Raw genomic sequence first — 18,861 nt, 5'->3', positions numbered from 1 at the left:
ATAGCGTTATGTCTAAAAAAAATGTACATACCTTAATTTAAAAATACTTTATGGCTGGGGGCTGGCCTGGTAGCATATTGGTTAAGTTCACACGCTCCACTTTGGCTGCCCAGAGTTCATGGGTTTGGATCCTGGGTGTGGACCTACGTACCACTCATCAGCCATGCTGTGGTGGCATCCCACATACAAAATAGAGGGAGATTGGCATGGGTGTTAGCTCAGGAACAATCTTCCTCAAGCAAAAAAAGAAGAAGATTGGCAATAGATGTTGGCTCAGGGCCAATCTTCCTCACCAAAAACAATAAAAAAAATTTACTTTATTGCTAAAAAATGCTAACACTCACCTGAACCTTCAGTGAGTTGTAATCATTTTGCTGGTGGAGGGTCTTGCCTCAATGTTGAAATACTGCACGAATTACCAAAATGTGACACACATTTTGTCACATGACAAATGTGACATGAAGTGAGCAAATGCTGTTGGAAAAATGGCACCAGTATACTTGCTTGACACGGGGTTGCCACAAACCTTCAATTTGTAAAAAACGCATTATCTGCAAAGCACAGTAAAGTGCAATAAAATGAGGTATGCCTGTATGTCTTCTTTATATCATTTTATTTTTGATCCATGTAATATATTGTCTATTAAAAATTTTTCTTAATCATTTCTGGAAACCCACAGTGTAGTTATTACTAGCAGCCCTTCTGGAACCACAGTGCTGGTTTTCTGTGTTAATTCTTGATGTGTGCCCTGTATTCTCTTAGATGAGAGGTGGCCGCTGTGGCTCACTCTCCTGCCTCCTGTGTTTCAGCCTTTCATCCGCTGTAGTTTACAGTGCAGGGACCTAGTTGATGAAGCAAAGAAGTTTCACCTGAGGCCTGAACTGCGCAGTCAGATGCAGGGACCCAGGACGAGGGCTCGTCTAGGTAAGCTGGCGTCTGAGCAGAAGGGGGGGATTTTTCCACTACCACTTGCCAGGCGGCATGATGTAGTTAAAAAGAACATTCTGTAAGAAATACAAAGACCTTGTTTTAGACATGTTTTTGATCTTTTATTAATTATGTCATCTCAGACAAATCACTTCATCACCCTGAACTTTCTTTCCTATGAACCAAGGATATCTTCCCTATCTATTTCACATAACTATATGGAGGATTAAATGAGAAAAAGTATGTGAAAGCACTTTATGAATTGTCAGCTATTATGCAATGTAAGTTATAATTTTATTTCAATGTACTTGAAGTCTGTGAACTAGGAATTATTTCAAATGCCATGTAGTAGGTGGTATGCTCCCTCCCACCTCTCCCCTTCTCCATATGTGTTTTTTCCATTCTGGGATGAAAAGAGGAAGGAAACGCAGCAGCATGGTAGAGAGTACAGGAGTTCAGGATAGTTGCAATACAGGGGTTTTGGCAGTGACGTGTAGTAGTTAAGAGCCTGCGCTCTGGAGCCGACCGTGTGGGTGCAGCTGCCAGTGTACCGACTACGAGGTGTGTTAATGTTGGCAGAAAACTTAACCTCATACTTCAGTTTGACTCATCTGTAGAATGGGGATCATCGTAGCTCCTACCTCCAAAGTTGTTATGAAGAATAAATGAAGTAATTTATGTAAAAGGTTTAGAACAGTTCTTGGTGCATAAGTGCTGTGTATATTAGCTCTTATTTTAGCAAGCAGACTGAGGTTCAAATCCCAGCCCCTCTGAGGACTGGTTTTATGACCTGGGGCAAGGCATCAATTTATCTGAGCCTGTGCTTCTGCCTCTAGAATGAGGGTGCTAATTAATGTCCTCTCTCACTGGGTTGTTGTGGAGATTAAAGGAGATAACGCAAAGAAGATGCCTAACATTGTAGCTGGCAGTAAAAGGTGCCCAAATCTTGCTTCACTTCTGTTTCCTACCCTCCCGATTTCACTGTCCTAAGAGCCTAGGTGGTATGTGTGAAAGCATTTTGTAAGTTATAAATTACTCTGTATATGGAGTGATGTTTTCTTTTCATTATTTCCTAGTCTTGTTTTTAATCTCACTGTGGACTCGTGTGTGCATGCTAAGGTGTTAATTGATAATTAAGCTGTTCATTGATAGATTTAAGTAGAATGATGATTTATCCCCTATATTGTTTTAATGGCATAAGTGCTGTATGTTAATGTAAAAATTTTAGAAATACAGAAAAGCACAAAACAAGTAACAGTCATCCATAATCCCACCACACAGAGATGCTGCTTTTTTTATAAGGGAAATCCTAGAGAAAGAATAGTAGATGATGCTCTTCTATTAGTTCCTGGAGGATGACAAAATATGATCTATTTCTCATACTATATGCAAGGATATATAATCAACACAAGATAGATTGAAGGACTAAGTGTGAAAAACTATAAAAATACTAGAAGAAATGATAGGAAAATATTTGTATAACTTCCGGATGGAGCCCTTTTTTCTGTTTTTAATTGTAAAAAATGCATGACATAAAATTTACCATCTTAACCATTTTTAAGTGTACAGTTCAATAGTGTTAGTTATATTCACATTCTTGTACAACCAATCTCCAGAACTCTTTTCATCCTACAAAACTAAAACTCAGTACCCATTAGACAGCAACTCTCCCTTCCCCCATCCCCCTGGGTAGGAACCTTTTTAGCTAAAAGAAAAAAACCTACAACCCTTCAAGGTTACTTGATTGCATCAATTTTTTTTTTAATTGATGGACTGGGAGAAAATATATTCAGTATATATGATAAAAGGTTAATATATCTAATATAAAAAGAGCTCATATAAATCAATAAGAAAAAGAACACTAGCCCAATAGAAGATTGCATGAGAGATATACAGATTCACACAGAAAAGGAAATGTAAGTGAACACTGAACATTTAAAAATTTGCTTCCCTAGCAGGTCTAGAAATGAAAATTAAAGTTTAAAATGTACAAACCACCTTTGTGTCCCACCTCTGGGAATCTGTACTATAGAAATAAGCACAATAGTATAATCTATACCATAGAAATAAAATATTAGTATAGAAATAAGTATATATAAGATATATGCATAAGAATGTTTCCTATATGGAGCCTGCCCGGTGGCCGAGTGGTTAAGTTCACATGCTCCACTTCAGCAGCCCGGGGTTTCCCCGATTTAAATCCTGGGCACAGACATGACACTGCTCATCAAGCCATGCTGAGGCAGTGTCCCACATGCCACAACTAGAAGGACCCACAACTAAAATACACAACTATGTACTGGGGGGGCTTTGGGGAGAAAGGAAAAAAAAAAAAGATTGGCAACAGATGTTAGCTCAGGTGCCACTCAAAAAAAAAAAAGAGTGTTTCCCATTGCTAATATTGCCAGAAAAAAGGGATATATCCTGAATTCCATCTGCAGGGAAATGCATGGTTGACTGAATTATACTACAACTGTACCATGGAATGTTATGAAACTATTAAAGCATTGAGTCAGATATATGTAGCTGGGTAAACAAGAAGGATTAATTGAGTATACTAAGTGGAGGGGAAAATCTTTTCATTGGGGGGAAAAAAAGAGGCAAAAACTGTTTGTGTATGTTTGCATGAGCATCAACAGGATATGTGTGCAAGGATTAAACACTATACCTTTAACAAAGTGGGACTGTTTTATTTATATACGTCTGGGTTATCATAAGCACATGGTTACTTTTGTTATTTAAAAAATAGTAAAAAATGTATATTCTTTAAATACGATGTAAGCCAGTGACTTAATGGAAAGAATCTGGCACTAGGAGATAAGACATATTATTTGCTTTGATTTCTGCTCCCATTTCTTCACTCTAGTAACTTACTGTTTGAATTTGGACAGGTTCTTTACCTTCCTGGATTACCATTTCTTCTGTATATCATGGGGGTTAAATTCAGTCACTAAGTTTCTTTCCAATATGGAAGATATATTTTTTTTTTGCAGAGCCAAAGGTGTCCCAGAAAGTACAGGATAGCACTCACTAATTGCTTGTTAAATTGAACTAAAGCCAATGAAAATTTTGTGAACCCGAAAACCCAGAAGATTCTTTGAAGGTACATTTCCTGCATTTCTCTAAACATGCAGCAGAAGCTCCTGCTTGCTCAGAGAACTTACTTATTGCCCTGACCTTGAGAGATTAGGATATGATTTTTTGTGCGCTCATCATTTTGAGGTTATTTTTCAGAAATCCTAGAAAGGAAATTCTGAAGCTGCTTCCAGCTAGATTATTAATTTATCATCTCCTCATCAGTACCTTAGAAGTAAAATGTTCCTACCATGATGTCCACTGCCCATCTATATTCATAGGGATTGTTAAACCAGCTACCAGGATAATGACTCTTCTGCATGCAGCATAAGGAAATTAAATTTACAGCTAATTAAAAATAGCGTGCCAAATAGTGTGTGGGGATTTTGTTTTAGTTATTAACCACACCTATTGCCCTCACAGAAGCTATCATGGAAATTGCAATTCTTGATTTGTCGCTGTCTGTTCTCTGAGTTAAAGGTCAATGCATATGGAAATAGAGTTCTATGAGCCCTGTTATCTTAGCAGTCCTGCGGTCCATCTGCTATATTCCTCTAACGTCACACCACAGCGCACACACACTCCTATCCACCCCATCCTCTCCTACAAAAAAAAACCACCGGGGCACTGTGAAGATGCCTCAGTTTTAGTAATGTGCTTTTTCACCCTCTTGTTAGATGTTTTCGACATGCTTTCCTCATCATAAAGATAAAAATCTATCTTAAGTACCCCATTCATTGGCAAAGAACTAGCAGGCTTCTTTCTGGTCACTCCTTTCAGTAGCTTTTTTCACATTAGTCACATTGTTACAGGAATGGTCCCCACTTAGAGTCCGAAGACATTGGAAACCTTAGGCCTTCTTCCAGTGGAGGATGACCTTGTAGGCACAGAGGAATAGAAACAATCACAAAGGAAAAGATCAGTGTATTTGACTAAATAAAAATCATACGCAACCTTAAAGACAAATTAGGAGAATAGATTTGCTGCAACCACAGCAAAGGGTTAACGTCATTTGTATGTAGAGCATTCATAAAAATGCGTGAGAGAAACTCTGAAGACCTGAGTGTACAGCTCCCAGAACGGGAGGCCCAATTGGCTATGAAATATGAGGGGCAAAGTTCAACCTAGTTAGTAAGAGAGTCTTATTAGTAACAAAATAAGAATTAAAGCAATAAATACAATTTTTTGCCTACCAAAGTATCAAAGATTAAACAACAATATCCAGTGCTACAGAGAGTAGAAAGAATTGGCACCTTTATAGTGTTGGTGGGAATGTAAATTGGTTCAACCTCAGAGTAATCTTATCATTTAAATGAAAAGATTTTTGTTTATGTTCATGTTCTTCACTCCAGAGACCCTCCCATTTCTGTGGTAGAAAAATAACTGGGAAAAGTTCCATATTCAGCGATATTTATCACAGGGTTATGTGATTGTTTATAACCCAAAATTATGAACCCCTGAAATAAAATTGTATATCAAAAGATTTTGCTCTTATCTTGGGAAAATGAAATAAAAACAGCAGGTTGCAATACAATATGGTCCCATTTATGTTTTATAAATATTTAGAAACAAGGCTGGAAGGAAATAATCTGTTACATTTGGCTTTGTATTTGTATTGTGGAATTAAGGGTAAATTTTTTTTCATAATACTTGTCTATATTTTCCAAGTTATTTCTAGCAGTGAAAATGTGTTTTATATATTATATGTTTTATAATCACGAGAAATATAATTAATATTCGAGTAAGGACGGCAATTATACTAGTCCTTGAGTAATTTTTTAAGTTTTCTAAAAGGAAATCATTTTTGTGCTAGAAAAAGCTGCACAGGCTGAACAAAAGACATCAGAATTGACTAAAGTTATGTCTATTCAATGTGAAAACAGTGGTGCTCTCATACTTACCAAAAGCTCTCTTGCACTTATATATAGCTCCAGCAGCAATGGGGAGATTGATTACTTAAATGCAGCTTGGTAGACAGTCTTTCAAACACAGGATCTGTCAGGAGAAAATAATGAAAAGAGTCCTTCATGGCAAGTATATTTGGGAACCAGTGGTCTAGGGCCCCCAGCACTTGTAGCCATAGAATGACTGAGCACCTCACACGTCTGTCCAACTTCCACTGTCGACGTATAGGTACCAGGTTTACTCAATAATTGTCGCCCAGGAAGTGCTGTCAGTTCACTGGGTTTTGTAGCATAATTAAATATTTCCTATCTGCTTCTGTGTCTCCCATCCTTCAAAAGCTGCCTGAATGAAATCATATTATCAAGAACAAGGGGTTTTTTCCCCTACTTTTATTTTCTGCTGGGAATTACATAAAGCAAAAGAAATTACAGCTGGAAATCAGTGGAAATTTTTTAGATGTGCAAAGCATAGAACATACCTCTCAGTTGTTTGGAGTCTTTGCATTCTCTTACCCATACAGACATCATCCACTAGCATCATGTTCATCTACAGAGGGAAATGTGTTTGGATAGAAGGACTGCTCTTACTTTCTCTCTTCCTGTCAGAGGGAGGGAAGAAGTGGGGAAGAGTGCTCCCAAAGATGAGACAAATAACTGTGGGCCTGGCCTCTTCCTGCTTGAAGGAATTTTATACACAAATAAAACCAGCATAATTTGAAAGGGCCCTTGTGTACATGGTCTGCTTTTCCAAAAGGAACTGGCTCTTGAGACCTGCTTCCTGGCTCACCTTGGAGAAAGTACACAAGACTGGTGCCCCCTTAGAAGATGAGGTTAGACTCTGGTTTCTGTGTGGGTCATTAAGAAAAATTTCACACACACATAAAAACAAAATAATATGATTATCCCCCATGCCCATTACCCAGTTTCAACAACTTTGAACTCATGACCTTTCTGTTTTGAAGCAAATCCCAGACAGGATATAATTCTATCCACATATATTATGCTTTCATATGTATCTCTGAAAGATAAGGAACATTTTTTTTAATGTATCCAAAATGCCATTATCACTCTTTAAAGAAAACACACAACCAATCCTTTTTTTTGTTGTTGGCATTTTTTTGTTGTTTTTTAGTACGATTAACATTGATTTATAACATTATGTAAATTTCAGGTATACATCGTAGTGTATTTCAAATTCTATGTAAATTACATCATCCTCACCACCCAAAGACTAATTACAATCCACCACCACACACTTGTGCCTAATCACCCCCTTCACCTCTGGTAACCACTAATCCAATCTCCGTTGCTGTGTGTGTGTTGTTGTTGTAAGATTCTTTATTTGAGACTTTTCTTGTTTGTTGAGGTAGGTCTGCATTGCTATAAACTTCCCTGTTAGAACTGCTTTTGCTATATCACATAAATTTTGGCATGTCGTATTTTCATTTTCATTTGTCTCCAGATATTTTTTTATTTCTCCTTTGATTTCTTCATTGACTCAATCGTTGTTTAGTAGCATTTTGTTTAATCTCCACATATTTGTGGGTTTTCCAATTTTCTTCCTGTATCTTATTCCTAGTTTCATACTGTTGTGGTCAAAAAAGATGTTTGGTATTATTTTAGTACTCTTAAATTTATTGAGACTTGTTTTGTGGTCTAATATGTGATCTATCCTGGAGAACGTTCCATGTGCATATGAAAAGAATGTGTATTTATGGTTTTGGATGGAGTGTTATATCTACTAAGTCCATCTGGTCTAATGTATCATTTAAGGCCAGTGTTTCCTTATCGAGCTTCTGTTTGGATGGTCACTCCATTGTTGTAAGTGAAGTGTTAAAGTCTCCTACTGTTATTGTGTTACTATTTCTCCTTTTATGTCTGTTAATAATTGCTTTATATATTTAGGTGCTCCTATGTTGGGTACATAGACATTGACAAGTATTATATCCTCTTGTTGGATTGTTCCCTTTATCATTATGTAGTGCCCTTTTTGCCTTTTGTTACACTGTTTGTTTTAAAGTCTATTTTGTCTGATATAAGTGGTGCTACCCCAGCTTTCTTTTCTTTGCATTTGCATGGAGCATCTTTTTCCATCCCTTCACTTTCAGTTTGTGAGTGTCTTTAGGTCTGGTGTGTTTCTAGTATGCAGCATATATATGAGTCTTGTTTTTTAATCCAGTTGGCCACCCTATGCCTTTTGATTGGAGCACTTAGTCCACTGGCATTTAAAGTAGCTATTGATAAGAATGTACTTATTGCCATTTTATTACTTTCTTTCTGGGTATTTTAGTAGTTCTTCTCTGTTCCTTCTTTTGCTCTCTGCTCTTGTGGTTTGATGGCTTTGTTTAGTACTGTGTTTGGGTTTCTGTCTCTTAATTTTTTGTGTATTTATTACGTGTTTCTGGTTTGTGACTACATGACATCATATATAATAACCTATGTATATAGCAATCTGTATTAAGCTGATGGTCTCTTTAGTTTGACCTCTTGCTAAAAACTCTACTCTTTTATTCTCCTCCTCTCACATTTTATGTTTTTGATATATATCTAACCTTTTTTTGTGTGGGTATCCATTACCCTCTTATCATGGAAATAGATAATTTTAGTTTTTTTTTTTGACCTTCATATTAGCTTCTTAGATGGTTGATCTGCTACCTTTACTGTATATTTGCCTTTAACAGTGATTTTATTGTTTGTTTTGATAATTTTCTTATTCCTATTTGTCATCTTTTTTCCACTTAAATAGATCCCTTTAGCATTTCTTGTAAGGCTATTTTCTTGGTGATAAACTCCCTTAGTTTTTGCTTGTCTGGGAAACTCTTTCTCTTTCCTTCCATTCTGAATGATAACCTTGCCAGGTAGAGTATTCTTGGCTGTAGGTTTTTTCCTTTCAGTGCTTTAAATATATCGTGCTACTCCCTTCTAGCCTGTAAGGCTTCTTCTGAAAAGTCAGCTGAGAGCCTTATGAGGTTTTCTTTGTATGTCACTTGTTTCCTTTCTCTTGCAGCTTTTAGGTTCTTTCTTTATCTTTAATTCTTGACATTTTAACTATAATGTATCTCAGAGTGGGCCTCTTTGGATTTATCTTGTTTGGTGCTATCTGTGCTTCCTGCACATGCATGTCTGTTTCCTTCCTTAGGTTAGGAAAGTTTTCAGCTGTTATTTCTTAAAGTAGATTCTCTGCCCCTTTGTCTCTTTCGTCTCCTTCTGGGACACCTATAATATGAATGTTAGTGTGCTTGATGTTGTCCCAGAGTCCTCTTAGACTGTTCTCATTCTTTTTAATTCTTTTTTATCTGTTCAGCTTGGGTGATTTCCTCTAGTTTTTCATCCAGCTTTCTGATCCGTTTTTCTGTATCATCTACTCTGCTGTTGAGTGCCTTTAGTGAAATTTTCATTTCTAGTATTGTTTTCTGCATTTCTGATTAGTTGTTTTTTATATTTTCCAAATCTTTGTTGAAGTTCTCACTGAGTTCATCCGTTCTTCTCCCAAGATTAGTGAGCATCCTTATGACTGTTAGTTTGTATTCTTTGTCAGGTAGATTATTTCTGTTTCATTTAGTTCTTTTTCTGGGGTTTTGTCCTGTTCCCTTACTTGGAACATATTCCCTTTATCTCCTCATTTTGCCTTCTTCTCCGTGCTTACATATATGTATTAGGTAGGTCATCTACATTTCCTGATCTTGGAGAGGTGACCTTATGTAAGAAATGCCTTATGAGGCCCAGTGGTGTGCTTGCCTCTCGTCACCAGTTACAGATGTTCAGGGTGTCACCTGTGTGGGCTGTGTGAGTCCTTCTGTTGTGGCAGGGTTGCTCTTGCTTCAGGTACCCGGGGAGGCTGTCCCCCTAGCTGGCCGGTTGTAATGCTCAGCTGCATGTGGCTGCCGTGGACCCTTCAGTCACTTTATCTGGCATGGGGAGTTCCAGCACAGTTGGCTACAAGGTCTAATAGCACATTCCTGTTGCAGTTTTTCTGTTAAGTGAATATGACCCAAGTGTGGCTGGTTGCTAGGCTCAGGGGGCTTACATTGCTGTAGCCCTCTGGCCTGCAGGTCTGTTGTTGGCTCTCTCAGGATTGCAGCTTAGTGGGGCCAGCACCAGGCATGGGAGCACCCAATTTTTTCAGGCTTTGGAAGTTGGGGCTGATCCCCTATGTGGTTGTTTGAGAAGCACAAGTCTGCTGCAGCTAAGAAGCCCCACTGCCTGCAGGGCCACACACTCTGTCAACACAGTCCTGCCCCATGCGTGGGCCCTGACCCACTGAAGCAAACCCAGTCACTGCACTGCAGAGGCCTCACACACTCCGCCAATCCAGGCCCACACCTCGTGCATGCCCTGTGCCGCCGAGGTGGACTCACCCACCGCACTGCAGAGGATCCAGGCACCCCACCTTTGTGGGTCCACAGATTGCCCAAGGCTTGCTGTTGGGTGGGGCTAGTCCCTAGGGCAGGTTGCCTGTTCTGGCTGAGCTGGATTAAATTGGTGCTCTGGTGGATGGGGCAGACTCCTATGCTAATAGGCCATGGGAAGAACTCCAGTGGCATCTGCCAGTGTTTGTGTCAGCATGTCTGTACTAGTTCTCAAAAATGGCTACCACCAATGTCTCAGTCCGTGGGGAGGTCTCACCTCTCACTGAGATGCGACCAAAGCTTATCAGGTGAGTCTTCACCAAAGGATTGTGCACCTTTCTTGCTGGTGATTTTAGGTTGCTTTCTGAATTGTGCATGGGCCCTTTAATAGCAGGCTTTTTTTTCCCTTATGTCCAATTGCTTTTCTGGGGGTATTCCCCATTGTTGTTAGTAGCAGCAATGCCAGATATTATGACGCTTGTCTTGGTTATGCTGAGTCCAAAAGCTGCTGCTTGTGTTCACATTCCCCTACTCAGATCCCCCACTCCTCCAGGGAAGGCTTCCTACCTTAAGATTGCTCCCAGCTGGCCATGAAGCTCTGCGGCTAGAAGGTGGCTTTCTTCTCTCCAGAAAGGAACTTTTTCCTCTTCCACCTCTGTCAGCGCTGTCCCTTGTGGTGTGGTTCTTTTTATCCCGTTTTCAGTTCTTTCTCGGGGGTAATTGTTCCAGGAGTAGTTGTAAATTTGTTGTGTCCATGGGAGGAGGTGAGTTCAGAGTCTGCCTACACTGCCATCTTGACCAGGATTCCCCCCACAACCAGCTCCTTATCTCAGATATCAAGTAGATGTTCGTGTTTCCCCAATTTTCCATAATTTTTGTTTTTGTTTTTGAAACTTCAAGTTGCTCCACTCAGGACCCAGACAAGGTCTAGCCATTGCGTTGAGTTCATCTCTCTCTTTAGTCTCTTTTAATCCACAGGTTTTCCCCTCCTGCTTTGGTTTTTCCTTGCAATTTGTTTGTTGAAGTGACCAGGTTGTTTGACCTGTAGAAATTCCCACATTCTAGATTTTACTGATTGTAGCCTTGTATCATTTAACATGTATTTCTGTCCCCTGTATTTCCTGTAAACAGGTGGTTTAGACTAGAGACTTGAAAAGATTCAAGATTCAGCGTCAGTTTTTTGGCAGCAATACTTCATAGGTGATGGTGGTGTACTTCTATTGTGCGTTGTAAAGTAGTATACTAGCGGCAGCTAATGATTGTAGCAACTGTTGGTGGTAACTGTCAGAGCAGTTACTACTTCAGGGCTCTGTGTCTCTTGTCAGTTTAGAGGTACTACAGTTACTCTTTCAAGTCCAGGTTATTTCTCTGAGCACCTTGGTCTCTTAAATGCCCTCATAGTGATTGCATCATCCAAAGTGCTCCAGCTAAGTGTTCAGTCCATGTGCTCTAGGAGAGCAGATGCGCCAGGGGGTTCCTCAGAAGACTTTGCTCCTTGGAAGGACACAAGGTAGGAAGTATTTGATCAGAATAAGGCCTTAGGATAAAGGGGAATATGTGAAGGCCATCAAAATATTTTGTTTGGGAAAATAGTAGAGAAAAAGACTCCCTTTATAAGCCTGGTCTTATGAATACCTGACAGTTTTGATGTACTGGCAGGGAACATGTTCATATAGTTGGCTAAATTGGAAGAATAAAAGTTCATGGAAAAGAGATTTTAAAAGTTGATCACTTGGTCTTAAGCCGCATCTCTCAACTGTTTTGAGACAGGGTTAGGAGAGCATTCTTTCATTAGAGAAAATCCCATTCGGAGTTTGCAGGCTGAGGGGCAGGGAGCTTCGTTAGCCTCCTCCTGCCTGCACTTAGAACACAGTTACTGTATCAACCAAAGTCATCTAGATAGGTTGAAGTGGTGTGATGGTATGTTCGGGTTTGCCTGTTGGAGTTTTAATGTTGTCCAGAAATTTAAATTTCATAGATTCAGGTCCTCAAGAGCTAGGGCATCAGGAAGAAATAATTTCCTGTTAGGCAGCCTTAGGATGATTCTCCTATTTCAGATTGCTTCTCTGGGCCACGTAAAGCAAGATATCCCAGAACTGTTTCTACTTAATACTTTCCTGTGAGTAATTCCCCAGCCAGGGGTGGTGAAGTAACTTCTTTTTCTCCCTTTGTTTTCAGGAGCCAATGAAGTGCTCCTGGTGGTTGGGGGCTTTGGAAGCCAGCAGTCTCCCATCGATGTGGTAGAGAAATATGACCCCAAGACTCAGGAGTGGAGCTTTTTGCCAGTAAGTAATTGGTGAAACCAGTCATGGGGAAAGAGCTGAATGTCCCCGTTCCCTGACTATAGATCATAATAATCCAGCCCTAAAAGTATAAAAGCCTGGTAACAGCCTAATGTTCCTTACAACAGTGTCATGTAGAGTAGGGACTCGATAAATAGTTACTGACTGTTTGGAGTAGATCAAACTTCAGAAATATTAGTGGCACTGCATCGAATTAAACTCAGCTGGCCACTGCTATTTCATCGCCTTCCTGAGCTGTGTGTGTAACTCCTGGCATGCTCCGTTGATCATGCTCTGTTCACGTGAACTCAGTGTTAAATGGTGTTCATTTGAACTAGTGTTCAATTGAACTCAGAAGTTTGTATCTTTCTCCCTTGGTGTGTCTCTGTTTCAGTGCTGAAAGAAAAATAATAATTCTGAGAAAGCATGGAAATCTTTTGATCAGTCCTCCTAACTTTTAGGGTCTTTGAATCCTGGCCTTTGGATTAGCAGTGCAAGGAACTTTTCCATTTTAAGGAAGTCTGTAGCCCAGTGCCTTATGAAATAGGAAGTGATCAGGTACTAGATAACAAAAAGACATCAAATCTTTTGGAAGCCTTGGAAAGAGGCAGATGTACAGAAGTCTTGCATCACAACAGGCAAGAGGGTATTCATTCAGTAGGCAGGCCGCTGGAGGCCACGTGAGGGTGAACCACTGCCTCAAGAAGGGTTCCTGGTGACAAGAAGGAGAGGTGTGTAGGTAGAAACAGAAAGGACAGCCTGAGACTCTCGTGACTGACATGCTCTGCACTGCTTCTCTCCTAAATCCACAGAGCATCACTCGTAAGAGACGTTATGTGGCCTCAGTGTCCCTACATGACCGGGTCTACGTAATTGGTGGCTATGATGGCCGTTCCCGCCTCAGTTCAGTGGAGTGTCTAGACTACACAGCAGATGAGGATGGGGTCTGGTATTCTGTAGCCCCGATGAATGTCCGACGAGGCCTTGCTGGAGCCACCACCCTAGGAGGTAGGCTTGGTGTGGAGAGCAGTGTTTCCATTTTGTTGTGGCTGGATCAGGGTTCATACCTCTGCCTTTGGTCTGGCAGGAGCATGAAATGTAGAGATACTGGTAAGGTCAAATATCCTTTTTGCTTTCAGAAATATCAGTGTTAACAAAGCTGTTCGTTATGCATGGATATTTCAACACTGACAACACTTGGTAAATAGAGTTCCAATGTACTGATGAGGAATTGGCACTAGTTTTATTTTTGCAAACTTCGCCTACTCTTCAAATGCTTTTGAGGATTCAGTCTTACCCCATTCTTTTTTAGATATCTCGACTGTGCTGTCTTCCTTATCTATAAGACCTAATTGACTTATTCCGTGAAAAAATCTTCGTTTTTGCTCCCAAACATTTGAACGAATTGTGGGGAATTTGTAGAGAAAAGAGTTCCTAGAAATCTCTCATTCTCTAATAGTCTGTGATTTGTTCATTCTGAACAGATATGATCTATGTCTCTGGAGGCTTTGATGGAAGCAGGCGTCATACCAGTATGGAGCGATATGACCCAAACATTGACCAGTGGAGCATGCTGGGAGATATGCAGACAGCCCGGGAAGGCGCCGGACTAGTAGTGGCTAGCGGAGTGATCTACTGTCTAGGTATTCAGTCTGGGATGCAGGGATGGGAGAGAACTCACTTAAGGGTGGCAGCCTCTGGGTGGGACTCCCTTTTTACCGGAAGTTCATAGACTTCCTTCAACTAAAACCCCAGTCTATCCCACTATCTTTTCCATCACTTAGGATTATCTTTTCCCTGGAAGCAGAAAATAGCATACTATCAGATTTCTTTTTGGATTATTGGAACTCTTGAGGGAAAAGTGAAACTGAAAGAATGAGTTGAAACACTCAGAGAAAGGCAGGCAGACTGGGAATGGGCAGAAGGATTTACCGTTCTTTCTGGAATAGTCTCTACTTTGTCTTTCAGGAGGATATGATGGCTTGAATATCTTAAATTCAGTTGAGAAATATGATCCCCATACAGGACACTGGACCAATGTTACACCGATGGCCACCAAGCGCTCTGGTAAGACCAGTCGGATCTAAGGGAGGGGACAATAGACAGTACTGTCAAATCTGTACTTGTGCGGCCATGGTACAGTCACAGGACAGGGTATCAGTAAATCAGAGTTGCATTTCCTCCTCCATGTAGACATAAAGTAAAACATCAGTCAGACTCCATTCTCCTCTTTCCCGCTGTTTTCTCTAAATATAGTGAGAATAAAGACAACTTAAACTTTCAACTAGATTATAAGTTTGAGGGCAAAAGTCTTCTTGTTTTACTTGTTTTTTATGTCTCTGTTCCCTCTCTGCACTCTGTGGTATCTAGTACAGTTTCGTGAGTGTAGTACTTGTTAAATGAATATGCTGAATAAAATCTCTAATGCACAAGTACAGAAAAGCAGTGATTTACCTTCACTGGGAGCTGCTTGAAGTGGAGCAGGCTGGGTTGGAAGCAAGGAGAAATGCTGCGCTGCTCCACTTTCCTTTCTCTGGGTGGAAACTGCATTGGGATGACAGCTTCAACTCCTTTCCTCCTTCCACCTTCAGTACCTTGTTTTGTCCACTGCCGCCTTTTCTCCTAGTGAAGAGGCTTGGGCTCTGAATTAATGAAAGTGAAGATGACAACCATTTCAGTTTTTCTTTTCTATTTCGAGGCCCAACCAAAGGGTTTACAGATGGGATAACTTGTGCTGGGCTAGGTTCTTCTAGGCCTGTCTGGCCCCAGTCCACATCCCTCAGCTAACCTAGAAATCAGCTAGCCATCAGTGACCATGTTTTGTTTCTAGAATTCAGGTCTTAACTTAGGAGTATTCATCTGCTGTACCTTTTTCCCCCAGGTGCAGGAGTAGCCCTGCTGAATGACCATATTTACGTGGTGGGGGGATTTGACGGTACAGCCCACCTTTCTTCCGTTGAAGCATACAACATTCGCACCGATTCCTGGACAACTGTCACTAGCATGACCACTCCACGCTGCTATGTAGGAGCCACAGTGCTGCGGGGAAGACTTTATGCGATTGCAGGGTGAGGATTTAGAAACCAGGCTAGAGTCACCAAGCATCCAGGGCAGTGTGATCCAGTCCACATTTTTGGATGGAGACGGGGTTTGGGTCAGGGAGACATCTTCAGTGGCAACCTTAGTGTAGGACTTGTATGGAAAGGAATAGAAAGCTCATTTCCTTCTTTTGCTTCTTCCCCACTAGATATGATGGGAATTCCCTGCTGAGTAGCATCGAGTGCTATGACCCTATCATCGACAGCTGGGAAGTAGTGACATCCATGGGAACCCAGCGCTGTGATGCTGGCGTGTGTGTTCTCCGAGAGAAGTGACCGTTGTTGGAGCATCATCCAGAGCTAGTGACCAGTCCCAGGGACAGTTTACAGGAGAATCAAGGATCCTTTCCAGAATGTCTCTTTCTCCTTGTGTGCACAGGGTGATTACAAGCACCAGTGCAGTGATGACTGTAGTTATTTGACACACCTCCCCCTCGCGCTGGTAGTTTTGTCCAAGAGGAGGGTGGGTAACAGACACTCCAGGGAAGAGACTGCACACTGGATGGATGTGAGAGGCCAGATCACCTCTCCTTCTGGTCTAGGGAGCACTTTCTTGTCGTCTCTAAATTACCATATGCTTGGGAGAATATATACTTATATATATAAATATATGTTGTGCCTCATGTGTTGCAGAGAATGAAGGTGAGTTTGACCTATTACATGTGGGCAGTATTCAGCCTAGATGGTTGGGAGGATACCAAGCTTGGTAAAACCCAAGTCTTTTGTTTTCCTTTTCCAGGGATAAGTATCTTTCCTAGTCTACCGGTAGCTAGGGGCAACACAGTTCCATTCTGGAGGAAAACCAACAGAAAAGCCCTGTCAAACTTTGGGGGCCAAGGGAAAGATCTATCGGACACTCCCTTAGAGGGGACAGGGTTGCTTTATCAGGAGTTTAGAGTGAGTGAGGAAAATGATTCGATGGGATGTGAGTGAACCTAGAACACCACTAAAATATAACCTGGAAGACTGAGAAGGGTGTATTATTCGAAGCATCGTTTTATGTCCCCATGGTCTTTCTGAACTGAAGTGTCGTGCATCTTGGCACTGGAGACTGTCTGAGGGAATAACAGAGTGAACAAACGTTGGGAGGAGCGGAGATTGAGTAAATGTGGGAGTTCAGTGTGCCTGGGGACGAATCGGAAGTTCTCTGACTTTACATTGTCTTAATCCCTGCCGGGGCTCATCTGCCCATGGGTAAGGTTTGCCTCGAGTGGGTGAGAGACTCTTTGTTGAATCAAATACGACTATGCTATTACACTTCCAAACTATTTATTTGGGAATGGGGTGGGGATGGCAACAGCCTAGAAGTTCAGCTACCTGATTACTGTCCCCTTCTTTTAAGGGCACATTTATGCTAAGGACGGGTTTTTACAACTGTGTTTGGTACATTTAGTCTTTTTCCTACTATAAGGTTCCCTTCTCTGTCCTTAGAATGGATTTCATCCATCCCACGACAGAAAAATCAAGGACAACCAGAATTCTTTTGTTAGTTCCAGTACCTGCTATCACCATTTCTGAGCTACTGTTCAAGTCTCCCCTGTGTTATGGAGTGAAATTCTTGCTTTATGGGTATTGGGAGTGTGGGAATATGATGCCTAAATAAGAATGCACTTTCCCTTTACTCTGAAATTCCATTTTTCCCCTTTCCCTGAGTTTTGTTGATCTGAACAGTTCATCTTTGTATTTTTTTAAGAAAATATTAAAAATCAACTGTCTCAAATGCCTGTAAGAGAGTTTGTGGCTAACCAGCATTACCTTGCAGACATTTTGGGGGGATGAGGCATAGAGATCAGCTGCTAGTCCTGTCCCTTCAACCTGTTCACCTTGTGTGTTTGCCAACTAACTCTGCTATGTCTCTCTGTTAGACACAGATAAGGAGTAGCCACTTTGTGACTATAGAGATTCTTATCAGTAAAATGTTTATGTGAATTTGGCGTATTCATTGACTCTCTCACACTTGGAGTTTGAGCTCATTTAGTACCCACTGGAATTTTAGGGTTTTAGTCACCCCATCCTTTTCCTATTTGCTTCAATTTGTGACCCGTGATCTAAACAGCTATGTGGAAGGCCTGAAAAACTGCAAAAGTCCTGATATTCCCAGAGCAAAGGGAAGGGGGAGCCAAAGAGGAAGTTATTTTCACTAAAGAAGCCTGCCAACCTCTCTAGCAGATGGGAGTTGTGACTGCTGATTAAACCAGAGCTATGAAACGTGACTCATCCTACCTCAGGAAGAGATCCAAGGAAGGTTGAGAGGAGGTAGAGAAGTGGGGGTAAAGACTGTTGGCTCCTAGGCTGTCTTCACTGCTGAGTTTTCTGAGTTTCAGACCAAATTCCCAAATAGTTCTTATATAGCAGCCACAATAGAATATTCTGCAGAAAACACATAAAGCTCATTGCTCCCTTTCCACTCTTCTCCCAATCTTGTGTACTTTCGCATGCTCACACACATACAAACAGAGGTACCCCTGATTTGGTGGTTACTTCTGTTTTTCTAGCTCCCCTAACTGGCAGCCAGCCACTTAGTTATCCAACCTCAGAAGGCTATCATTTATCTTGTGTCACCTCTATCACAATACAACATCCAGTTAGTTTCCAGGTTCTATACGATTTTATCTTTAATTTTTCCAAATCCACTCCTATATTTTTATTCCCTCTGTTGCCACATAGTTCAGACTCATAGAGTAATAGCCTTCCACTATCCTTACCTTTGCTCTTTTCCTGTCTTTCAATCAAGCCCTTCCATTTTGTCTTCAGTTATCTTTCTAAAGCACAGATAGGATCATTATAATACCTAACATACAGCAAAGTTTCAGTAAGTTATTTCTGGCCATAGATTCCCATTGCCCATATTAGAAAGTTCAAATTCCTTAGCATGATATTAGACCCACTGTACCTTTCTGATCTTACCTCCCTCTACAACCCTCGCTTCCCTCAGGTATAATACGTTTCAGCCACAATGGTCTACCAACCATTCCTAAATTTGTTCTCTCCCTTGTTTATGTATTCTGTTTCTTCTGTCTAAAATAATCTTGCTTTCCTGACAAAATCCTAGTCATGTTTAATGCCTATTTCAGATGTCACCTGGGTTAAAGCCTTCTCTAACTCCTTGGACCGAATTACTCCGTAATCCATGCTTCCATTCACTTTGTTCCCGTGATCGTCTTTATCACATGTCATTGGGTTTGGGTCTGTCTTCCTGTTTTGACTGTTCTTAACTACACAGTGC

The 18,861-nt window shown here is 40.8% G+C and overlaps 1 protein-coding gene and 1 long non-coding RNA gene across 6 annotated transcripts in view; one reads left to right on the top strand and one right to left on the bottom strand.

The window, feature by feature from the left end:
* KLHL12 (kelch like family member 12) overlaps positions 1-17,355 on the top strand; it is a 30,501-nt gene extending 13,146 nt beyond the window's left edge. Inside the window, exons 6-12 of the mRNA XM_070602231.1 lie at positions 810-924; positions 12,434-12,540; positions 13,350-13,545; positions 14,022-14,180; positions 14,506-14,604; positions 15,419-15,605; positions 15,785-17,355. Of these exons, the coding sequence (XP_070458332.1) occupies positions 810-924; positions 12,434-12,540; positions 13,350-13,545; positions 14,022-14,180; positions 14,506-14,604; positions 15,419-15,605; positions 15,785-15,911 (990 nt within the window). The 3' untranslated portion in view covers positions 15,912-17,355. The remainder of the gene's footprint in view (positions 1-809; positions 925-12,433; positions 12,541-13,349; positions 13,546-14,021; positions 14,181-14,505; positions 14,605-15,418; positions 15,606-15,784) is intronic.
* Positions 597-18,861, bottom strand: part of LOC139080631 (uncharacterized) — a 36,428-nt gene continuing 18,163 nt past the window's right edge. For 2 of the 5 annotated variants that reach the window (XR_011535285.1, XR_011535287.1), the window contains exons 2-5: positions 14,992-15,179; positions 5,904-5,997; positions 4,732-4,879; positions 597-1,004 (exon numbers count right to left, since the gene is read on the bottom strand). This is a non-coding gene — a long non-coding RNA (uncharacterized lncRNA). Of the gene's footprint in view, positions 1,005-1,027; positions 4,880-5,903; positions 5,998-14,991; positions 15,180-17,858; positions 18,006-18,861 lie in introns of those variants that run through there. The other 3 variants (XR_011535288.1, XR_011535284.1, XR_011535286.1) reach the window with 3 other exon arrangements.

This window comes from Equus przewalskii, chromosome 31 (genome assembly GCF_037783145.1).
Source record: "Equus przewalskii isolate Varuska chromosome 31, EquPr2, whole genome shotgun sequence".
Lineage (NCBI taxonomy): Eukaryota > Metazoa > Chordata > Mammalia > Perissodactyla > Equidae > Equus > Equus przewalskii.
This window is presented reverse-complemented; position numbering and strand designations above follow the sequence as displayed.